The following is a 25699-nucleotide window of genomic DNA, read 5'->3' on the forward strand; positions in this document are numbered from 1 at the left end:
TCAGAACTGACTGCTGTGGTTTTCGTTCGGGCATGTGCTCTCAGGTTTTCCACAGGCCCTACCACTTAGAATGCCTTGCATCAGGCCCTGAAGCATCTGATTTTTTAACCTGGTGAAGCCAAAGGAGAATTCAGATTCCAGTTATAGGTTGGGCCCACCAGGATAGGAAGAGTTGCAGCCATTATACAAGGTAGTCACTTGGGCTGTCTGAGCAGCTCTTTTCTGTCATTGTTCTACCAGCAAGACTTTTGTTTCATCAGGAAGATGGCTCACTTTTCTAGTACCAGTTTAACAGGGGCTGTGCTGTGTCTGGGTGATTCAAAGAGTCATTTGAAGATCTGATGCTGTGACACATCCCAGATGACTTTAATAACCTTCCTATCACATGTTCCCAGCACAGGACGGAAAAACACCATGATGATACCTGAGAGTCTGTAACAAAGCTCTCATAACATGCTGCGGAGGGGGAGTGAATTATAAAACTCTGCTCGGCAAGTCTTCACTGGGGGCGGAAGCACAGCAACCCTCAAAGGCAAGCTGAGGTCCTTCTGATACTTCACAATGAGTCACAGAAGGTGTTGCTGTTTTTCCTTGACACTCACGGATACGTATGTAATGTGTCCTAAGCCATCCTTGTCTGTGCTTCCCTCCATCCCTCATTTAGGCAACAAATATTTGAGCCTGCTGGTGCTAGGCCTTGTGGGGGATGCCTTGGAGATTGTATACAGACAATAAACAGGTATACAGGATAGTAGAAGGATGGTAGAAGGTAGAAGGATGATTGTGGCGGTAATGCTATAAAGAGAATATGTATGGTGGTGTGACAGAATAAGCAGGGAGTCAGAAAGGGTGTGCAGGGAAGGCCTGAGGTGGGGACATTTGGAGGTTGAAATGAGATGCTCCCTGGCAGAGGACAAATGGGATGGGAAGGAGATGAGGAAGAACTTGGCACTTTTTAAAAAAAATATTTATTATTGAGAGAGAGAGAGAGAGAGAGCTCAAGCAGGGGAGGGGCAGAGAGAGACAGAGGGAGACACAGAATCCAAAGCAGGCTCCAAGCTCTGAGCTGTCAGCACAGAGCTCCATGCAGGGCTTGAACTCACAAACCTTGAGATCAAGACCTGAGTCAAAGTCGGATGCTTAACCAACTGAGCCACCCAGGAATCCCAAGAACTTGGCACTTTTGAGAAACAGAAAGAAAGCTAGTTTGCCACAGTCATGCTATGCAGAACATCGATCTGTGACAGGGAACTTACACTGGAATGTAAATCTGTGCACCATTTCCTTCTCAGAAAAGCCTCACTATATGTTAAAACAAAAAGTCAACTGAACTAAAGTAAAGCTTAGTAACATGGTTTATATTCTGGACCCAGTTTCTTATCCCATTCGGCAGCCAACAGAGAACTCTCAGACTAAGAGCAGTCCACAGACTGCCTTTCTCACTGGTCTGGGGTATCCTGAAAGGGTGAGATGGATGGGGTGGGGTTCTGGAGGTAGGCAGGAGCCACGGTAGGCCCAGATGCACAAAGGAAGATCACTGCTTCACTAATATGCAATAAAATGAAAGTTAAGCCAAATAACTCCTATAGACCCTTAATGAGAGTGTTAGCACTTGAAAGGGTACTTAGAGCACAACCAAGCTGCACTGAGGCGGGAAATTAGGTACTCCTTCACACTGACTCAGGAATTAATTTTTTTTGCATATGTATACCAACTTTATAGTATATAATTAAAAATCACACATCAAGGGGCGCCTGGGTGGCTCAGTCAGTTAAGCGTCAGACTTTGGCTCAGGTCCTGACCTCAGGGTTCGTGAGTTTGAGCCCTGCGTCAGGCTCTCTGCTCTCAGCACAGAGCCTGCTTCTGATTCTCTGTCTCCCCATCTCTTTGCCCCTCCCCCACTGGTCCCCCCCCAAATAAATAAAATTTAAAAAAAATTAAAAAAACCCCACACATCAATAAATTTATATAGTGTGATTTATATAGTGTTTATTCTATAAATGCCAAGAGCCAGTGGTAGAGGTTGAAGACCAGATATGCTTGGTGACCAAAATTGAATTAATTGCCAACATTTTGAAAACTTGGAAATTGGGCAGACTAGACTTGCAGACTCTTTAGAAGGGGAAGATGCTTACCTAGTACTCCACATCCCTTAATGTCTTCTCCCGGACTTGTATGTTAATCATGGGTTACGGCAAATCTCAGTCACTTACTAGAGGGTTTATTTCTTGCTCACATTGCATGTCCATTGGGGCAACTGTGTCTCTTTGCTCCACATCACCTTCACTCCAGCACCAGGCCAGGAAGGATCTTTGGGGAGCATCCCTGGTCTTGAAGCAGGAGGAAAGAAAACATGAAGAAAAATGCACTAGCTCTTGGAGCATCTGCTCATCCTTCACTGGCCAAAGCAAGCTGTATAGTTAAGGTGATAGCAATGGGGCTGGAAAGTAATCACCTGCAGGAAGAGTTAGACAATAATTTATGTATAATAACCATCTATCTCAACCCCTTTGCCTAGTTTAGATGACCTGCCTAGTGCCCACAGATATTTGAGAGCATGACCACTTTGGCCAATGGAACTTGAGTATTCAAAGTTTTATTGTAGCCAGAAGCATGACAGTTACTCTAAAGCTTGCCATGCTCCAGCTATCACCACTCCATCCATCCATCCCTCCCTCCAGCCAGCCAGCCATCATCTACCTACCTACATGGCCTTGAATGGGTTAAGCTTCCACAGGCTTTTCCTTAGGCACCCTTTAGTTTTTCCTTTAGGTTCTACTCAGACAAGGCACACTAACCATGATACAGTGCTAGCAAGCCAAGCTGTGAGGAAACTGTATTTCTGCTCTTTACTGTACTAAGCATTAACTTCCAGAGGGTGGTGTGTGCACTGATACTGGGCCCTCATCATGTACTGCAGCATCACTGGAGTCTGGTGAGCCTTCACCAGACAGAACTAGTAAATGATTAGACATGCAATGCTGAGCATTTATTACATACTTTCTGTGTGCCCAGCTCTGCTCTTAGGACTGTGGAAAACAGTCCTTGTTCCTAAAAAAAATTTTTTTAAATGTTTATTTTTGTGAGAGAGAGAGCACGAGCAAGCAGGGGAGGGGCAGAGGGGCCGACTCCGAACAGTCTCCAGGCTCTGAGCTGTCAGCACAGAGCTCGATGTGGGGCTCGAACTCACAAACCCGTGAGATCATCATGACCTGAGCCGAAGTCAGATGCTTAAATGACTGAGCCACCCAGGTGCCTCAAACAGTCCTTGTTCTTAAAGAGCAAGACATTCAGAGACACCATTAAGGATGGAGACTTGAGTGGTGAATTGTGGGACACCCATTTATTTACCTGAGTGACCATTGTGTGTTGGCATCAGCAGGGGAGGCTTTGTGAACAGGTCCCTGAATTATGAAGAACTTGATGTATGGAAGGTGAAGAACATTGCACATGAGTTCAAAGTTTTGACTGGTTTCACCTAAATCCAGAATCTTTGGAAGTGAGATGGGCTTGTAGTCGCTTGTAGAGTTGATCCAATAACTTTGAGATGTTAAGGTTTTCTATTGAGTTGCTATTTTTGTCACTCTTGAGATGCATTTGGTTATGACTAGCAGGTGTGATGTGAAAGTGCCATGGCTACACTCAGTTGTCACAGTTGTTTTTCTCTCTCTTCGTGGTCTTCCCTTGTTCTCCAGTACCACTATCTACAGTGTCCTGCAGTTTTGTTTCCACAAGTAATTATAGGGTTTCTGTTTTTGTCCTGAGGGGGCCTAGATTTAGATTTCACACAAAGGCTGTTTGCATGCTCCTCACTGTGTCTGGCATCTGGAAGAGTACCTGCAAAGTGGCGGGCACTGAATACCTGCTGCTGGATGAGATGGGTGGGGGTGGGTTTGGAGAACCACAGGACTCATCTTTTTTCTCAGTTCCTCACTCCTTTATTTGTCTTCCTATTGGAGCTGAGAGGATGAAAATGAGGTCGATGTTTGGCTTGCCAAATAGAAGGAAGAATTGAAGCAGGAATGCATCAATCTGCCTTCTCCTTCTTCCAGTCATACCAGAGACTGAATTGACAAGAATGAAGTAGACTGGGTTGGGAGGCAGTAGGACCCAGGAAGGGCCATGGTGAACATCTGTAAAACACATGCTTGTCCAGAGGTGGCACGTGCGTTTTTGCTCCAGGTGGTTGTTGTCATAGGGAGTTCAGAAATAGGATTGTTGCTTCTTCAGATTTTAAAGAGAACTCACAGCTCATTTTTTTCTTTAAAATCTCCCGATTAAAAAAAAAATGTTGGCTATCTTTTTTCAGACTTCATGTGATCCAAACAAAATCTCTCTGCAGGCTGGATATGGCCCTTGGGGTATAATTTCTGGACCTTATGGTCCTTTATCAACCCAGCAAACACTGAACAATACTGAGGTAGGAATCTTGAGGTAGCTAGACTTTAAAAGAAAAAATCTATCACGTCTGAAAGAGAGGAGGCTAAGCTGACTTTCAGAGACGAGGGTTCATGATGGGTTCTCCACACTCTTGGCTGACTTTTCAGCAGCCTATTAGTGATAAGGATAAGGAATATAGCCATGGCCATGGGAAGGGTGCCCAGTTCAGCAGTGTGACTGGTGTCCTGTTTGCTCACGAGGCATTGGTATACTCAAATCTAATCATTTAAGACGTTGTGGCTAACAAGAGTCTTGTGCAACTAGAAAGAGGAAGTTAGTCCTTGGTGAATGAAATCATTAGAACCAAAAACTGTTCTTTCCTTTGATTTCCAACCTGGTTGAATGTGTAAAAAAAATGGTGCGCAAGATAACATTTCCTATTTGCTGTCCTGTGACCTCTGATATTTGATGATTCATTCTGGCACTCAACAAATATGAGCACCTACCTATGAGGTGTCAAGCAGTATTCTATGTGCTGTGGATACAGCAGAGGACAAACCACAGTCTCTGCCCTCAGGAAGTGCATAGCATAGCATGAGGACCTGGTGGTGCGGTGCACCTGCTGGGACTCTTTTGAAAAGCCGATAACACTACTCTTTCCCAGTTCTCAGAGTTAAGCCACTGCTTGAACTAATCACATAAATGAATGACACCATTGCCTCGTCCATTTTTGAAAGAATTCTTGTGAAGTTAGGCTCATATGTCAATGTTAGAGAGATTTACTTCTGGACTATTTGGTCATGAGTTCATGAAGGAGAAGCAGTGCTGTATGACTAGGGAATTACACACCTTTTGATATGTCAGGGCCTCTGCAACAAACCAAAAAGACTTATCCAGATAGGAAGTTAGCTTTGGGATCCTGGTTTCTTCAGAGACTCAAGGGATGAGTTATTATTCCTGTGATTTATATTTCTGGGCTTACCACATACCCTTGTCGCACAGCCAAATGTGACCTGACACTCATAATAATAAAGGAAATGAACAATTTTTTATTTGTCCTAGAGAGAAACCTCAGTCTTGATGCAATCCCAGGACGGTACTGAAACAAACATGGTGGAGCATCAGGAGGCCAAGGCAGAATTTATTAATAGAGGAGAGAAGGCTGACTGCTTCTGTGTTCAGTAAAGTAGATCCCTCTTAGAAATGATGAGATAACCCTGCATGGTCTATTGCCATAACTTATATGGCAATATGCTAGTGACATTTTAATTTAACAAACTCAGGAGTTTGCTAAGAATATAAAATGAAAAACATAGCAAATATCAGAAATCTATCAATGGCAGATTTTTTTTTTAACAGCAATGTCAATCAAGGAAAAGCTTAAATACATTTTTATAAGCTAGCAGGCCAAAGACTGTTAGGAATACATAATGTATGCCCTATTCAACCTATGCATACATATATAAATATATGCAAACACACATTTAAATGCAAATAAAAGCTTTGTTTTCCCATTTTGGATACTTCATTTCTGAGTAAATTTATGAACTTGTTCTTGAACTGTAGTTTAGCCCATCACATATCCCTAAAGTCAAATTTTTTAGCTATCTAAACACAATATACCATTTAATACCCAGGTAAGTATACGTGATTGAGTTTCCAATTCAGGATAAACACCTGTCAAGGACTAGGAGTCAGAAATCCGTAACTCTTAGATGGGAAGTTAGAATATCTGAATTCTGATCCCGATTTTCCAAGAGGCTTTTGGAACTTTTTTTTTTTTAACCTTTCAGGGGTCTGAGTTTGCTCATTATGATTTTGGCGATGGAGAGGCACTTTTTGTTTGCTTTGGATTTCATACAATGCAGTCTAGCTCCATTATTCATGCAAAGTAAATTCTCCATACATGTGTTCCACATTGATACTGAATCTTTGTTGGGAACAATGCATCCAATTCAACATTTTTCTTTAAGTAAACTGTACTAAGGTAGGGCTCAAACTCACCACCCTGAGATCAAGAGTCATGCTCCAGTGGCTGAGCCAGCCAGGTGCCCCATCAGCAATCATCTTTAATGGACAGGAAATAGGTGACCCTGTCAAATGGCTCTAAGCACCCTTTTAATATTTGTAAAGGGACAATTACTACCCAAGGCAGTACCTACCTCATGAAGTGGTTATGAAGACTGAATGCGATGCACTTACAGTCGGGCATATAGAGAGTGCTCCAATTTTAGTGATGATAATTGCGAGTACCACCACTATAGCCTGGCTCTGGGCTAGAATGAAAATTAAAACAGCTGGTCTCTGCCCCTGTTGAATTAATCATGTAGTGTCTGGTTGCAAACCTCAGTGCCTACCTACCAGGCCAATCAGGACCAACAAATGTAAGAGGCGGGGCTGGCTTCTGCACTGTCTGGACCCCCCACACCTGGTTGCAGAGGGCAGGCATGACATGGCCCCACAAGTTGTTGCCCTCTGGAAATGAGAACTGTTGTCAAATCTTGCTTTTTACGGGAAGTTAGAAATTTGGGTTCTTATGTAAAATCTCCCAACTTCTAAGCACCGACCACAAACGCCAACCGCAAACAAGAGCACGAGGGACGAAAAGCCCTGGAGGGTTCCTGGAGCTGTCAGTTGACAACTTCTGGACATGCGGTTGCAATAAGCCCCAATTCCCCACTTTTCTGGGGGCAGCACAAGCAGGATGAGGGCAAAGATCACTTGTCGGTTAATCTTTAATTCTTGGCTCCTCCACGAAATGCACATTTTGCCAGAGAACACAAGGACACTGTAGAGCACAGGTGGGTGAAGAGTTTAACACAATTTATTTTATGCTTAAATAATCGACTAGGTCATCCAGTGTATGGTTTTTCATACATATGTCATTAGAGCTATGTGTCAATGAATGCTGATTTTATATGAATATAATCAACAAATTAAAGGATTTCACCAAAACCCAAATAAAAATGCCCTTTAAAACACAGCAGCCTTATTAACCTAATATGACACTGCTAGAATGGTTACAAATGATTGGCTTATTCAAAGGTGTCTACATCTTATAGCCAGTACACAATACAGTAATAATTGTACAGCGTGCTGCCATTCTACGAGCTAAGAATTTCTGTTTAGTCCATTTTAAATACCCCCGACTGGGGCCTCTTATGAGCACCATCCACCTCTAAAGCGGCAAGCATTACCCCCTTTTAAGCACTAACAGCACCCACCCTCCCCCTAAAGCAACTACTGTATAGGGTTTTTTTTTCATTTTTAGTTCATTTCATTGAAAAATTGGCAATAGCAACAAATATTAGATGAAGGGCTTTGTGTTTACAGATAAAATCTTCTGTGTTGCAGTATACTGTAGTGTTTGCAAAATTGGAAAAGATTTAATCAAAATAAGGTGATACACATGCATCAAAATATTAGTATTCTGAAGAAAAAATTTTTTCACAGAACTACAGAATTCCTCATTTTGGGAATTATTTAAATTTGCAGCAGATTTTAAAGATTTGTTTCTGTTTTTTAAAATCAAGCTAGCAGTTTTGCATATACAAACATTATAATTGCTAATATACAAGAATCAGTGAAGATTCCCCCCCCCCACCCAGGACCCCTCCCTCCTCTTCTAGGGTGAAGTCACTTGAGACCCCTAGTATGTTAAATGCATTTGCAATATTCTGTTTGTGTTCTAAGAGGCAGTGCCTTATCAACATTTATTCTATTTTTCTGTTAGAATTTATACAGTGTTATTATTTACAGCAAAACTATAGATGTTTTAAAAAAGAAACAAATAGTGTTTATACCCTGACAGTTTGGGTCCAAGAAAAATAAGGCGAGCTGTTGTGGAGTTAGTAATTTTAGTGTTTCTCTGTGATTTCATCATCCCATCTTCTGTCCCTTCTGGCGGCAGGAATTTCTTCCTTTTGTAAATGACACCAAATTACTTAGGATAAACTGTTAACAGCATGGCTTCTTGTATATACACTGCATTGCTAATTGCACACGCGCCAATCCTGGGAATGAAAGTGAATTTCCATGCTCTGTAAATTGGCTCATGCTAAATTAAAATGTGGGTAGATTTCTTTTTTTTTTCTTTTTGCATAAAAAAAATCATGCCATTAATGTGTGGAAGCAGCAAACACACACACCCTTCTCCATGAATTTTTACTTCCTGCTGACATCTCTTCCATGAATTTCTCAATACTGGCAGTAAAATTACACGATCCTGTGGAAAGACAGACAAGAGGGAGTGAGGTTAGCTTGCTTTCTTCTTCCTTCTTTCCTTCCTTCATTTCTTCTCTTTCTCCCTCCCTTCCTTTCTTCCTTTTTTCTTTTCTTTGCTTTACTTTTCTTTTCTTTTCTTGCCTTGCCTAAGCCTTCCTTCCCATTCAACAGAAAAGCTTAGAGAACGAGGCCTCTACTTTCTTATGGGGTAGTTTAACATGATTCTTTTTACCAACACAATCTGTTAGGTCAAAGCCCTGAGGTGTAGCTGAAAGCTCTTTGAAGGCAGTGACTTTTTCTAGGTAACCCTGTGATCTCCAAAGCACACTCTTCACTGTATGTGTGGTTTTTGAGATTGTGTTGGAAAAGACCCTCTTCTAGGGCTCTATCTCTAATGATCAGGTCACTCAGATACTTGGGAAAGCCATTTACAGCCCTTTGGGCCTAGTCTTATCTATAAAATGAGGCTCACAGAGGTGCTGTGTGGGATTTCCATCAACATCAATATATCAGGGGTCTGGAGTTCTCATGGGCATAAAGGAGCCCGGGATATTGAGTCAGAATAGAGCATTTCAGGAATGTCCATATATTTTATAAGTGCTCACTCCCCAAAGTACAACTAATCTTTCAAAAAGGGAGAACAGCATCATTACTTCATTACTCTGGAATTGCTTTTCCATGCACCAATTAAAATGAAAGACTGTCTTCCATCACTGCAAAGAATACTTTCCCTCCTCCTGCCCCACATCAGTCACGACAAAATCGATTCATTATATTTGAGCTTCTTTATGGAGGCTAAGAACATCTTGTCTTACTGAATAATAACTGCATAAAGTCTCAGTGTTTTATAACCAGTCTTAATACAGTCAAAGTAAATCAGCTGCTTTTGCTATGAACTCTTTCTTCATAAAACAAAGTTTGCCTACATATAGTTCATCGTCCTCTCTCAGTGTGAAGCGACAGACCTGAATACTGGCCCGAGAACATATCCCAGCCCCTGTGAAAACCTGAGGAAAGCAAAAACAATTGTAGGAATAACCGTGTTCACTCACTGGTAAGCAGCAGACCATTTGTGCAGGCCTAGAAGCACCAGCAGAACTGGGTTTCTGTTGGGGCCCAAGAGTGTCCTCAGTGGCCCTGAGTTTGTTTACTTACCCCAGACAAGTTTCTGTCTCTTTAAGAGGGATCACCCAGGATACCTCAGCTTATGTAAACATGTTAGTACAGTACTTCCTCTGTCTGCTCTACTAGTTCTTGCTTCCTTTTTTGTGCTGAAAGTGCTACTGACCAACATGCCCCAGGTCACTAATGCTTGGAGCTAAGAACATCAAAGTGTCAAGTCCTTCTGGAGTGATTTCAATATCTGACCCCCTTCCCAGGATTCTGCAAAGGTTGTAGAGAAGGAAGGTGACTTATTTGGGCAGGACATGCCCTAGAAAGTGGGCAAATCCAAGTAGGATCAGGATTTTCTCACCTCTATTACCACTTATCTTCTGGGCACCAGGGTTCTTAGATGGCCCTATGATGATGTTACCCCCGTGGTCTCCTTGTGTCTTCCTAGGGAGGCTCCTCAGCAGTCTTCTCTAGTTGAACCCCCTACCCCCCACACTGTACAGCTTAATCGACATATAATTTACATGCCATACAATTTATTGTAAATATACAGTTTGATAGTTTTCAATACATTTATATAGATATGCAATCATCACTACAACCCAGTTGAACTTTTTTTTGTTTTGCATACTCTCTTCCAAAAGCCAATCCAATTTCCCAGGTAAATCTTGCCATAAGAAGCAAGGTGTTTCTCCTATCACCCTGTTGCAAGCAAATGTTGTCTTTTATAGAAATATTGGATTTGTTTCTATAATTTTTTAAAATGCTATTAATTATGTCCATTTATATTCAGGTATGGTATGGGTGATAGTTAAAAAGAAATTGGGGAGTGAGTTCCTCTTGTAAAATCTCTCTTGTTCTTGGTCATACAATCAGAGTGTGTTGGCCCTAACCACACGGGGTGCAGGAAGGTCATTCATTGGATAAAAGACTTTATACCAAGTACAGTGTTCTACAAAAAGCATGAGTGCCTTGGCTGAGAGACTGTATACCTATTATAAAATATTGACATCTTACAAATTGTGATGAGAGCGCCATCTGATGGAAAGGTGTGATGGCAGGGGCCATCAAGATGACATTTCAGAAATAGAATTTGAGTCCTTTTTTCTTTTTGGATTTAAGTAATACATCTGAGACAGAGGCCTTTGCATTTAGGAATCTGTCTTTGGGTTTTGCATGCTTTTCAAACCCAAAGGTAGTAGAAACAACCATTCCTTTCAATCATTTTACTATATATATTTTTTAATTTTAAGAAACATTTTTGATATATAGAAAAACAGCTATCAGTGTATTTTCATGGCAGTTTATATCTTACAGATGAATGTTGTACTTTCCACATCCATTTTCAAGTCAGGTGTATGCTTGAGTTAGAACCACAATTTCCTTTACAGATCCACATACCAGTGGTTTTTAGCCCCTAGGGCCCACCTTAAAAACAAAACAAAACAAAATCACCTGTCTTTAGTTTGGTATATGAAGCTTTCTGCAGTTCAGCCCAATCAGGCTTACTGTCCACTACCCTTCAGCGAGAAGCTTTTTTCATAATCTCCAATGGTTCTCAAACTTGGGTGCACATTAGAACTATCTGGGGAGACTTAAACCCAGTGTCCAGACCACATCTCATGCCAATTTATTTAGAATTTCTTGGGGTGGAGCTCCAAAAAATCAAAAAAACCTCAAATATCAAAAAACTTTTTAAAAACTCTCTAGATTATTTGAATGTTCAACCATGTTTAAGAGGCAACCATATATTCTAGAACACTGCTTCTCAAAGTCTAATATCTTTATGTATCACCTAAAGTATCTTCAAATGTGGATTCTGATTCAGTGGGTCAGGGTAAACTCAGAGATGCTGCATTTCTAACAAGACTCCCAGGTGACACTGATACTTCATGGACCACACTTGGGGGAGCTAGACTGTGTGCTAGTCAGCAACACATTGATTTCCAACTTCTTTTTCTTTTTTTAAAGTAGGCTCCATTCTGGGCATGGAGGGCCTGAACTCACGATCCTGAGAGCAAGACTTGAGTTGAGATCAAGACTCGAGCTGAAATCAAGTTGGACGCTTAACCAACTGAGCCACCTAGGTGCCCCACCAACTTCCTTTTCTTTGCTCATGATTTTGTATCCACCTATACTTCTCCTCCCCAATCTTCACCAGTATCTAACTCCTCTCCATCCTTCAAGTTTGTTTCAAATGTCATCTCCATGAAAGTATAGACTCCGCTCTCCCTAAGGAGATCGGCCTTGGCAGGTTAACTGTTACTCGTCTTTAAAGACTTAGCTCTGTTACAGCTTTAGGAAAGAAAGCCTTTTCTAGTATGCCTTTCTTATAGCCTACTGAGAACCCAGATTTGTCATACTATTCCCTTCCATCCCTACCCACCTCTCTTCCCCTCCCTTTTTTTTCCCTTCTCTTGAGTTACAGAAGTCATGGGACTAAAAATATTTTTTCCTAAGCATTAATTCTAGTTCTTCATGTAAACATGATAAACTACAGTGAAATTTAATAATTCCCAGTTCATGGAGATTTGTTATACAAATACCAGCCAGTAAATGGTTTTTTGAGTTTGTTTTTTTCTAATGACTTGTGACTATAAAAATACTTGAGGTCATAGGGCCAGTTTAAAAAAAAAATACTGGGAAGATATTGATTTATATTTTGGTTGTGAAAAAGATATACTAATTAAATAATAAAATTGTACAGCTATTATTATTAAATGTTATGTGCCAGGCACTGTTATAAAGTGGCTTAGCTCATTTAATAACAATAAGGTACTATTATAATCTTGCATTTTACAGATAAGGAAACAGAGCCACAGAGCTAGAAAACAAACCCAAGAGAGTGAACTTGGTACATAGTAGAGCTAGAAATGGAAATCAAACCACCTGACTCTACAATCCTTGCTCTTGACCTCAGAGCCAAGGCTTTTGGTTAATTAGGGATTTTTTTAAAGGGTAAGAAAAGTAAAAACAAAACTAAATAAAAACAGATCTTCTCCAAATAAATTCAGGGAAAATATTCCGAAGTGAAGCAATTCAGGCACCTTGGATTTCTGGAAAGCAGAATCAGGAGATCTGGGTTAAAATCCAGATCTGTCATTAACTAGAGCCATTGGGCTTTTGTTATCTATCTCTGTCCATTCCTTAGTAAAGAGGAATGAGAATGCCTCTTTTAGTAATTTCCCATGGAATTTCTCTGCTTTTGATGTTGGTATACTTCAGAATACTTTCAATTATTTCACATCCCTTGTTTCTCAGAGAATTTCAGTGATGCTGCCATTCCAACTTCTTCCACTGTTCCCTCCTGGCACCCGTCGCATCTTCGTCTACAGGCCACTGGTCCTGGTTGCCTTAATGCTACTACTAGCTGAACTTACTCAGTACTTACTATGGGCTTGCCTGCCGCTATCTGAAGCAATTTACTTGTATTAACTCAGCTAATTCCCACAACAACTTTGTGAGGTTTGTTATTCTTACCCCAGTAGAGGTGAAGAAATGAAGGCATAGACCCCAGCTAAGTTCATGTAGCTAGTAAACTCCCTGGCAGGTCCATCGACTCCGGCCACTTCACTTCTCACCCAAATACCAAAAATGACCACACTATGATCTCCAGCCCAGGCTTCTCTCTCTGATCATCATCAAATGTGAAGGGCCCTGCACGCTGACTATCTACAAAGCTACTTCATCACCCAGGCTACGTCAATTACTAATTTTGATTTTGTGGTCTTAGGTTCTATGATTTTGTTAATAATTACCCTACATACCTATAACCCTGATGTCTTTAACTCTCGCTCTTCTCTCCCGACACGGAACTAATCTGGTTCCTCAAATCTTTTCTCCACTTTTCATTCTCTCTGTTCCAGTTCAGGCCCTCCTCTGTGTTGCAGATCTGAGGGCCTTGTGTTCAAACTCTCTTCTTCCTCTACTTCTATCAGAGTTACCTAAATCATATCTGATCATATTATTTTCCTGCCACAAAGCTTCCAGTACCCAACTGTATCCAGGATAAGAGCCAAACTCCTGAGCAAAGCACGTATGATTCTCCACACTGCTGCGTCTCAAATGCTACTCTTTCTTCAAAAACTAGTTCGGGGCGCCTGGGTGGCTTGGTCAGTTAAGCGTCCGACTTCGGCTCAGGTCATGATCTCACGGTCCGTGGGTTCGAGCCCCGCATCGGGCTCTGTGCTGACAGCTCAGAGCCTGGAGCCTGTTTCAGATTTTGTCTCCCTCTCTCTGTGACCCTCCCCCGTTCATGCTCTGTCTCTCTCTGTCTCAAAAATAAATAAACGTTAAAAAAAAAAAAACCAACTAGTTCAAATACGTACATCCGAGAAACTTTAAAAGACCTCCTCTGTTGGAGGGAATTATATCTTCCAGTGGTTGCCCTGAGCATTTTGTTATATCATTTATTACATTTATGTATTTTGATTTGTGTGACTTATGATCATGTGTGCCTCTTAGACTAGACTGTAAAGTTATAGTGGGCAGGGATTCTCTCAGATAATAATGTCAGACTTAAGATAGTATCTTACAATGTTGTGCTCTCCCTACTGCCTACACGGTGTGTGTCACAAACCTTGCACATAGTAGCTAAGAAGCAAAGGAACTCTAAATGTGCATGGTCACCTGCCTACAAAAGCTTGTTAGCTGATCTACATTATAGGAGAGTTTCTCTCATCCACCACTATGAAAAACCACACAAGTATACTGCAGGGTTGAGGCTGAACATGTAGGTGATCTTAGATGATAGGATATAGAATAGCTTGGAGATGTCTAGGAAGGAAGAAGTCAGAGGCAACCTTTTAACTCTATTCCTCTTCAAAATCTTGTTCCTTGGGAGCTCCTCCCAGGCTCACTTTAATCCTCTCCCTAGGGGTTCACATCTATTCTCTCCCGTTCCCTTTCTCTGGTATTCAACATTTACCTCTTTAGTGATAACTCTAACATTTCTAGAAGTGCAGCCCCAACCTTTCTGCAGAGCTTCAGACTTATATATCTAAAACAATACTTGGAAGTCTCAAAAGCAGTTTAAACCCAAATCTAAGCCTGAATGCTTGATGTCGTTTTTAAAAAACCCATTCTACTTCTGTTCCTTTCTCTACTGCCCTGTTCTGTCAGCCAGAAACCTGGGGATCATTCTTGACTCAACCCTTCTCCATCCTCCCTGCCCCTCCAAAGTAATTTATCTGTTGATTTTCCTAAACCTACTGCCCAGGTCCTAGCCCTGCCACTACTATGGCTTAGTTGAACTGCTCAGTAACCTAACCAGTCACCTTCAGTTTACTCTTGTTTCCCCTCCAACCCATTCTCTACATAATCTATGTGCTTTAAAAAAAAAAAAAAAATTGGGTCAGGCTCTTGGCTAAAATCCTTCAGGGGCTATAAATTCTTTTAGAATGAAATCTAAAGCCTGTTCTCTGGCCTGTGATGATGCACCCCTCACTTAAGTCATCATGTGCCTGCCTCATCCACCACCAGCTCACCAGGCTCTGGTGTACACTTCTCTTCTTTCATTTCCTCAACTATGCCTTTTCCCGGTCAACGCCTTTGCTCATGTCATATCCTTTGCTTGGAGTCTGCTTCTCCTCTTCCCCATTCTTTTCATGGTTGGCGCCACCTATAAGTTCTTAGTTTAAATGTCACGACTTCTTTTCTTTCTTCTTAAAGATTTTATTTTTAAGTAATCTATACACCCAATGTGGGACTCGAACTCACAACCCCGAGATCAAGAGTCACATGCTCCACAAACAGAGTCAGTCCGGTGCCCCTATGTGTCATGACTTCAGAGTGACCTTCCCAGCCCCCAAAAGTCTAAATGTGTTTCCGCATTATTCTTTTATTGGATATTGGACTTTGAATTTTTAGCGCTGAAGCATCTGTTCCACGCAGGCTGAGAGATTAGGAGGGGCAGGGCCCATGGAAGTTTTCTTCACCATCATACATCTAGCCTTTCCACTTTTAGCCAGGCAGAAGGTCAAATATTTTTTGAAGGAATGAAAAAAATGAACCAACTTTCTGGTTGAGAAAAAGTGTTGCCCTTGGCAAGCATTGTCACTCTTGGCTTCCACATGGCTGTGAGATTCTGAGCATTTCCCCAGAAGAGGTTTGGAATACAGCTGCTCCACAGTCTTTTATGGCTACATCTGGGGACCTTCCTTTGCTACAACCTCACTAATCAGCCCTCTAATGGTACTTATGAAGTAAACACTTAGAGGTTACCCCCTTCAAAATGGATGTCTACTTTATTTTAAAAAAGAACAAACATCTATGAGTATTTTCACTGTGTAAAATATGAGGACATTTACTATAGGTTGTCTATGTACATCTGTTTGATTCAAAATTTGCTTTTAGGTCTCTAAGCATCATCAACTACTATTTAACTATGAATATAAGTTAAGAACTTAGGTTCTGGATAAGTTCAAATTTATTCTTTTGCTTATCAGCTGTACAGGACTTTGAGTAAATCATTTAACTTTTCTCAACTTTGGTCTTCAGAGTAGTACTTACCTTACAGCATTGTGTTGGGGATTATATTCAGTAATGTACGTAATGATCTTACCTAGTACCTGGCGTATAGTAATCATTTGCTAGAACATGACTATTATTATTCAAATTGTAGACATACAGCTAAGTGTAATAGAAAGGGCACCAGGTAGACTATCAATAATCTTGAGTTTAAGTCCTAGTTCTACCAATCACAAGCTGTGTGACAATAGAAATGTCATTGACCTCTTGAGCCTTGGAATATTCATCTTCAAAAGGTAGCAAACAAAATTGGCCTAACCTATCTAGAAGCTTCTTTGAAGGATTAAATAAGACAAAAATGTAAAATCACTTTGTAAACTATAAATCACTATACACTGTGTACAAATCTTTATAGCTATTGAAAGCCATTGGCTTTTCCCTTACATTAAAAACAGGATAACTATGACTCAGTACTAAAGAAAAGCAGGTGCAGGGTTCAGATAGCTCAAAATTTAGCTGGTTCTAAAATGGGAAATAAAAATTTTGATGTCACCATCTGAGACTCCGTGAAATTTGGCAGCAGTCTACTTGCTTAGTTGTTTTTGTTATTAAAAAAAAAAAAAAAGGCAGCCAGCAGGCTATAAAAACTCTCAATATATTTGCAAATTGATTTCTCCAGAGCATGCATTCAGTGTCCTGGAATTCCAGTGGGTATTCTTGGACTCATTTCCCAGGTTCACTTACGGAAAGTAAATACCACGCTGGAGAGTAACGTGAGGCTTACAGTCAAATCACTGTTCTTTCCATCTGACACATTAAGTTTGCTTTCTGCTGGAGTTATTTTCACATTCATATGACTTCTACCTGACTTTCTCTCTCCTTTGAGTGGTGTAGCATGTGAGCCAAGGCCCTGACAACTTCTTTATGGGGTGGGTTATTTGTAATTTTAAGGCCTCTTGTACATTTAGTGACCATGTCATATCTAAAGGACCTAGCACAGTTGTATTTTTTTGGTGTTATTTATTCACACATACTAGGTGGATGTTGCTCTAGAAAAATGGTTCCGCTGCTATGGGCAACCACTTTGGTTCATTTCCATCCAGTCTGAACAAGCTGGCAAATGCTGAGGTGCATACTGAACTCTCTTCTGGATTCCTTTCGCTTATCACTTACAACGGCTTAAATGGACTAAGACTGCAAACTCATGCTTAGTGCTTTATTCATCTCTATGTATCTAGATATGTCTTGCACCAGGAACAGCTGCAAGACGTACATAACAAGTGGGTTCATTCTAGGTATTGACGCACTGATGTCATCCATCATTTTCTCATCTCTCACACTGTGTGGAAAGCAAGTCATGTTGATGTCTCCTGATTCAGTCTGCCTCTTACCATCCTCCTGGCCAAGCCAGCACCTGTAATAGTTTCTTACTCGGTTTTCTGCTCATCCATTACTGCCCCCTCTGGTATGTTCTGTGCCTTTGCAGCTAGAGCGAGTGATGCAGAACGTACACATTGGACCATACCCCACCCTTGCCTGAGACTCTTTCTTCACTGCTCTCCTTCTTCTTTTAGTGTGCAGACCAGAATCCCTACAGAGAGGCTCATGAGGCTGGACAACTCCCACCTTTCCTACCTCTGCAGACCCAAGGGTCAAACTCTCTGCCAGCTGCACTGACCTGTTTCCCCAGATTCTCCCTTCCTGTTCCTCTCCATTCTGGCCATTGCAAAGTGCTGCTGCACATGCCTAAAAGGTGACCCCAGACAGCATCAAACTTCCCTCTTCACCCAGTCATGTTGTGTTCAGTCTTCAAAACTCAAACATCACTTTTTCAAGGAAGTCCTCCCTGTCACCTCAGACCTCAAGTCTCCAGTCAACATGGTTGAGGGTGTTAACAGTGTTGGCTCTGGTGGCAGGTTTGTACCTGTTTCTGCCAACTCTACGTGATGTTGGGCAATCTGAGCCCTATTTCCTCATCTGTTACATGGGGATGATAGGGCATCTGTCCAAGAGGGTTAGCTGTGAGAATGAAATGAAGAGCAGAGTAGAACACTTGGACAAGTATATATGGTAAATATTAATTTCAGAATGTTCTGCAGTTCTTGGTAGTTTTCTCAATGCCATTATACTAATGTGATTAGTTATGATTGGTTAACATTAAATCCCCAAAATATAAGCTCAGTAAGGGAAAGTACCATGGTTATGTTGTCTACTAAGAGTTTCTCAGTGCCTCGCAGAAAGCGTCACAGAAATGAAGTGAAATAAATCTTGGAATGAATAAACATATGGAGAGCTTTTTTGAGAGGGAGGGATTAGGAATTTATCTGGGCCTGCAATAATAAACACAGACCCTCATCCCTGCCCTAATTCTAACCCTAATCCTAGATCTTGGGGAAAAAATGATTTGATTATATATATATATATATATATATATATATATATATATATATATTACATAATATGTATATATTATGTTATATATGTATATGTTATGTGTACATACACATATACAGGTATACATATATATGTATATAATATACATATATATGTATATATACACACAATGGAATATTACTCAGCCATAGAAAAGAACAAAATCTTGCCATTTGCCACAACATGGATGGAACTAGAAAGTATTATGCTAAGTGAAAGAAGTCAGTCAGAGAAAGGCAACTACAATATGATTTCACTCATATGTGGAATTTAAAAAACAAAAAAAAATGAGCAAATGGGAAAAAAAAAAGACAGAGAAAGGCAAACCAAGAAACAGACTCTTAACTATAGTGAACAAACTGATGATTACCAGAGGGGAAGGTGGTGGGACGACTGGGGAAATAGGGGATGGGAGATAAAAGGGCACTTGTGATGAGCACTGGGTGTTGTACAGAAGCGTTGAATCCCTATATTGTTCTACTGAAACTAATATTACATAGTATGTTAACTATACCGGAATTAAAATAAAAACTTAGAAAAAGGAATTTATCTCAGCCTTAGTTAAGTCACAAACAAAATTCAGAGCAATGAGACTAGATTTCTCAGTTCCTCATGTCCACACTGCAGTACCAGGATTCCGGTCACTGGGGAAGAGAAGATCTGTCCGAGTAAAAACTAGAATCTATATGCTCTTTGTCATTTTGACCCAGTAGGGCTAAGAGAACTGCTGGTGCACATCCCTTGAGAAATCATGCTACTTCACCTCACAGACTCAGGAGACCTTTTCAAATTTCTTTTCAAAGCTCCATCTGCTTTTTTCATGCTTAGGAAATGACCTTTCATAAGTATAGCTAAAGATAATAGGATAACGTAAAACTTAGAAAACAATGTTTGTTAGAAATATCCTCATCTATGAAAAAAAGTTCAGACAAATTTAAGCAAATTCACCAATATTTCACTTAAAAAAAAAATAGTAGTCCAGGGGTGCCTGGGTGGCTCAGTTGGTTAAGTGTCTGACTTCAGCTCAGGTCATGATCTCACAGTCTGTGAGTGTGAGCCCTGCGTTGGGCTTGTCCTGACAGCTCGGAGCCTGAGCCTGCTTTGGGTTCTGTGTCTCCCTCTCTCTCTGCCCTTCTCCTGCTTGTGCTCTGTCTCTCCTTCAAAAATAAATAAACATTAAAATTTTTTTTCAAAAATAAAAAAAAAAATAGTCCATTTACCTTCTATTTAATTTGCCCTGGTTTCTGGAAGATATACCAAGTAGCATATAGGGATCTTGGCCATTTAATTTAAAATGGGCAACCACTCTATTTCAATGGAAATTGAATTCTCAGAGGCCATTCTGCTAAAACGGTGAGAGGCTGGATGTGCACAAATCTCAGAGTGCATCAGTGAGAACTAACTGGTTGTTGCCAGACCGGCTTCCTGTCAGGCTGTATAATGCTACCACATTTCACACGGAGCCTCTACTCTTAGAGGGGACTCAAAAATCACTGTTTACATTTGCTTCTGGAAACACCATTTACATTTAAATTCCTGACTAGTTTGTGAGGAGAAAGTTTATGAACTGTGACTGGAGTGTGTGTGTACATTGCATATGTAAATATAGAAATAAGCCCAATAAGTTCATACTGGATATTCAAAGCTGGAATTCAGTGAAAAAGAGAGGAGGGCAATGGATGGGGGGATCTGAATCACTCATCAAGAGAAAGGAGAGGTTTCACAGCGAGTTAAGGCAGACTGTTGTTGCTATGAGCACACCTATTGCCTTGACTAACCGTTTACTGTTATGAATGGCTCTTCTTTTCCACATGACGGATTTCCTTCTTCGCTGTCTTCACCTTATAACCTTCTCCCTGCTGTAAAAAGGAATGTATGTGTTAAGATTTCACAGTGAAAGCGTTTTAGTCATAGAGCAGTTCCCATTCTGGTCCCTTGAGGCTGGATTAGGTAAGTGAAACACAGTTTAAAGCACTTTGTCACTTCACGTCTCAAAATACACACAATCTATTTGGCGTAACCACACAAGCCTGGCATCATCGAGGCAAGCTAGAGAGCACCGTCAGAATGAATACAGTAACATAACTATACTTTGGAGTAACTTGAAAGGTTAGTGATAAATAAAAGGTTAGTGACAAAAAAAGAATAATAGTAACAAATAAAAATTTTTTAAAGGTTAGTGATAAATTAAAAAAAATGAGTTAGCCTGTTCATTTACTTGTAAACTAGAAGAAATCATCACCAAAGCTCTCAAGGTACCCAAACCCAAATTATAACAAATATTAGTAAATTATAATTTATTTCTTCTTAAGCCAACAGAATTTTAAGCAATCTGTTGTGTTGAGACTAAAATTTCTCAGGAAAGCACTGATCATGAACTAAACACCATAGGAATGTTGTTGATCTGAGGGACTTTTTTTTTTTTAATTTGTGGAATTACCAACCCCTTCCTCATTACTGCAGATCAAGCAATCATCCATTTTCCATAAAACAAGACCTCTCTTCACTGAGCACCAGGGATACTTTTCCCTGAGAGCAAAACTGTACAAATACTCCACTTTTCCCAGCTTTATAACAGAAACACAGTAGCCTTTCCAATCTTTTGAGTTAGTCTTGAGAAATTTTCAGTGCACTTTTTCTTATGTAAACACAGGCTATTGGAGTTTCTATTTTCAAAATGAGAAAAGGAAAGGAATGACAAATAGCCAGAGGTGTTTTGTCTGGGAGATGGAGTTTCATCTGCTGAGTTACACTGCACAGTGGTTAAGATTAGTTCTTTAACTGGCACATTGCATATGGGCTGTTATAAACCCAGAGAGGAGAGCCCTCCTCGGGTTAAGATGAGGGAATTCAGATTTCCCTTTGTAGAACATACTGGAAAGGGAAAAATGTATAGATTTGATGTGAGCTTTTTGCCATTCTAACATTGAAACCCTGTACCTTTGCTGGAAGTGAGTGCCCTCCCTCAGGTGCTCTCCACCCTCCCCCTAGGCAGGCACTAAGCTTCAGGCAAAGCACTGGGTGGGAGGCCAAAGTGGGGGGGGGGTGCTGCCCAGGGGTCTGGTGGTGAGAGAGGGTTTTAATTTTATTTCTCTCACATGCTGTAACCAGCACATTCTACTCTCCATAAATGAACTTATTTCTGAAAACTCTGAAGACAGTAAAAAATATATAATGTTAAAGAATGTTAAGAAGTCTTTTTCTTTGACCCTGATCAAATGCACAGGATGTCAAAAGCAGCAAACACTTCAAGCTGCCACACTGCAGATGCCAGCCTGTTAACAGCGTATTCTAGAAAGTTCACAAAGCGTTTATCCTCTGCTTTTTCTCTGGCAGCCCTCTCCATTACCATCTCATCATGTTTTCTCTCTTGTGGGATAGCAATTCGTCTTATTACTTTCCGAGTGATCTGTAGGAAGCAATAGTGAGATTTTTCTGTTTTTTTTTCAAGTGGTGACACTACAGCAAACAGTAGAAAAATCTAAATCCCAAGAGAAGCGTAAAATCCCAATGATGATTACTTTTCTGGTGATGAGGTTGCCTTCTTCATCAGTAAATTGTTCTTCTGTGACAGATTCACCAGGAATGCTTTTTGCTTCCTCTCCCTAAAGGATGTGGCATAGAGATTAGCAACATACTAGATGGACAGATCTCCACAGCACTCCATAGGCCACACACATGCTCTGCAGAGTTTTAGAGAAAGAAAGTATAAATTCTGCTTGCTACTCCAGGGCAAAGGGAAAAGGCTGACTCCTCTAATGGTTACTTAGCAGGCCACAACAGTCAAAGCAGTAAGCCTTAGGTATGTACAAGACTGACGGTTAGCAGGCAACTCCAAGAAGGAAAAATTATAAAACACAGTTACACAATGCTATATAAACCAAAAGTTTTCATTTTTTGAAGAAAAAAAAAAAAAGTCAATGATTAGAGCTCTAATTAGATCGCCTCATTTTGAGCACTGTGTTTCTGAATTAGTCCTACCAAATCTCTAAATAATTTTCAGGTTGTATTTTCCTTAATCTAAATTAAGATGGTACCTTAGTTGGGGCGTTACATTTATTGTCTTTATTATTTTTTTTTCATTTAAAAATTCATTTACTAAGGGTAAGATAGACTTTTTTTAAAAAGTGAAGTTCAGAGTACAGACAATATCTTGTTTTTCTTTAAAACTGAGCTTTTTGGAGGTATTAAAATCAGCATAACTATGTCTGATGGTGTACACAATTTCTGAATACTATCTTCAAGTGAAGGGGTTTTATGTGATGATTGATCATCTAATCTCTATTGCCACAGACAAAAAAAAAGAAAAGAAAAGATCAGTACTAAAGGAATTTAAGATGATGATATCTTTCAGTTAGTGACTGTTATCTGATTTACAAGGGGAAACTGTCAAAGATCTTCCTCTGGTGAATTTAAAAAATGGAATAAAGTCTTAACTCCCCAAGTTGGGCTCATATTTTCCAGCTTGGTAGATTTATATGGCTCCTTAATATCTCCCTTTTTGGCTCTATGATTGTACAATAAGAAAAACCAGGGACGCCTGGGTGGCTCAGTTGGTTGGGCATCCGACTTCGGCTCAGGTCATGATCTCACAGTTCGTGGGTTCGAGCCCTGCATCGGGCTCTGTGCTGACAGCTCAGAGCCTGGAGCCTGTTTCAGATTCTGTGTCTCCCTCTCTCTCTGCCCGTCCCCCACTCGCACTCTGTCTCCCTCTGTCTCAAAAATAAATAAACATTAAAAAAAAAAAAAAAGAAAAACCACTCAGAGAGCAAAAACGGGGCTATATATGCAATATATAACCTTCTTCACTGGTATTCAACATTCAGTTAGTGCCACTTAGTTTGGGGGAACAAGGACAAACATCTTAAGTGCAGACCTACTCTACAGACCTACTGACCTGCTAGTCAGACTTCTTGGTGAAAAGGTGGCTGGGACAATGCTGTAGAACAACTGTAGTTGTTGTTCACCTGATGTTATTTTAGGGAAAATGGCAGATCACGAAGTTGACAGCTACATTTCTGGGAGAGCCAGGATTCTAACTCTTGCAGTGTTGTTGGGCTGGAATGGGTAGTAGCTCTGATAATTTTGTCAGCACCAGCCAATGGTGAGAATGTTCTATGACTGCTTTACGTCACAGCCAGTAGAAAGGCAGAGCCGGTTTAAAATGACAGGGTAAAGACTAAAACATTACCTTGTTTTGCTGCCAAAATTGTTTTCATTCTTTTCTTTTTACAAAGTGACTTTGTATTCTTCTAGATTATGGGCTCATAGCTCATGACTGGGTGAGACATGGGTTCATTTTCCTCACTGTGGTAGAGAGGGAGGGAGGTGGGATGAAAATAAAACATGATGTTTCTTGCTGCTCATGTTTAGCTCCCTTTGGCTCTTGCTTATGATTTGCTTCAATTAGCACAGTTAAGAGAGGGAAGGGGATTGGAAAAATGTAGAGGGAGGTCTCATGCTTAAATGCACTAAAATCTGCAAAAAGTTTTTTATGGAAGTGTTATTTATATTTCCTGTGGGTGGTTTCACATATTTTGGGAAAAAAAATGAATTTCATTTTATTTTGAAAACAAAGGCATAAAGAAGCAGAAAAGCCAATAATAAGAGGTGATGAAAGATTTCATTACAGTTTAAACATGAAAAAATGAAATGTTTTTGAGCTAACTCTGGGAAATGTCTGGTGTTTTGCATAGTAGGTAATTTGAGGATCCCAGGAAAATCCAGTAAAGTAGAATCCTATTGGATACATTATGAATGGACCCTTTTGTGGGGAAAGATGCCAGTTAACTGTTTGGAAAGTCTCTGACAGAAATGTGAAAGAAGGTATATTTATAAATATAGTGAATAATAGAAGTAAATGGATTTATATTAATAGCCTTAGAAAAAATTAAAGTCCTACTTCTAAATAACAAGCCATAGAAGTTGTTTAGATCTAGTCTGGCATGTAGGCATTTTCATTGTTTCCTACTGAAAACCCATACTGTTTATGTATAGCTAAAGATAAAGATACCTCTCTTAACCATAATTGGCCATTAAATACAGTCAATTAGTGCTTTAATAAGGCCAAAGTAAGTTGTGTTATGATATAGAAACTCACTAAATTGGGGGAGATTAGTTAGGAATCCATTAGATAAAGAGGGAAGACAGGAGTCAGGAAACATGTTCTTAAAAAAAAAATCGTCCATCTTTAATGACAGAAAATAACCTCTAATTAGTTCCTAAAGTTCTAGACAACAGTTTGTACCTTTAAGTAGGCAAAATTTCCCCCCTGGTCTTGTTGATGGCATTATTTTTGGCAACACCTCCCCCCCCCCCCCCCACTTTTTCCTTTCCTACTTCAGAGGAAAATCACAGCACATATGGTGTCACAGTATCATCCCCAGTGGCCACCTTAATGTAGACTAGCTGTACTTCCCTTTGGACCTCTGCTAGAGGCACTGCCTTTTATAGCTTTTATTCCTCTGTCCTTGAATAAAAGGAAAGAAAACCAGTACGAAATGTACCAATTTGTCTGATGTATAGAACATTAAAACTTTAGCTTTCTCCCCCAAGTGGAAAGGATACCATGTATGTGACATATATAACTTTGCAAGTTATTAAGCAGTAAGTGATAGTATAACCCATTTTTATATTCTGAGAAACTCAATTCGGGGAATGTGTGTTTACATGTATATAAAGTGCATGTACATTTTATATACATATAAATATATGTACATCAAAATAACCTGAAGCTCGTGAAAAGTGGTTACCTCTGGGAAATGGAAAGAGTAGATCAAACTTTCTATACTTTTGAGTTGCTTGATTTGGGGAAAACATATATGTAAACTTAATTCAGAAGTTAGCAAAAAGTTCAAAAGCAGAAATAAAAATACAGTTGAACTATGTAATAAAAATTCAGTTATTTGAAGCCTACCAAACTTCACAATAGTTTGGCTGCGAATTAAAGTTTTTACCTTTGTAATCACTGTCTTTGCTAAGCGAATAAAATAAACAAGCTCATAGGACTGAGTAATTTACTGAAACTGCTTTGAAGCATTTGAAACAACTGTGATATTATCAAATTATATAGAAATAAATT

General features: G+C 40.1%; 1 protein-coding gene across 5 annotated transcripts in view; it reads right to left on the reverse strand.

Moving 5' to 3' along the window:
• Positions 1–7186: 7186 nt before the first annotated feature.
• The window catches only part of ANK3 (ankyrin 3), a 679804-nt gene continuing 661291 nt past the window's right edge, over positions 7187–25699 (reverse strand). For 4 of the 5 annotated variants that reach the window (XM_053207648.1, XM_027062065.2, XM_027062066.2 and 1 more), the window contains 2 exons: positions 20397–20477; positions 7187–8605 (listed from right to left, as the gene is read on the reverse strand). In XM_053207648.1, the coding sequence (XP_053063623.1) occupies positions 20406–20477 (72 nt within the window). In that variant the 3' untranslated portion in view covers positions 7187–8605; positions 20397–20405. Of the gene's footprint in view, positions 8606–20396; positions 20478–21967; positions 22028–22139; positions 22224–25699 lie in introns of all 5 variants that reach the window. The other variant, XM_053207647.1, reaches the window with a different exon arrangement.

The sequence above is a fragment of the Acinonyx jubatus genome, chromosome D2 (assembly GCF_027475565.1).
Source record: "Acinonyx jubatus isolate Ajub_Pintada_27869175 chromosome D2, VMU_Ajub_asm_v1.0, whole genome shotgun sequence".
NCBI lineage: Eukaryota > Metazoa > Chordata > Mammalia > Carnivora > Felidae > Acinonyx > Acinonyx jubatus.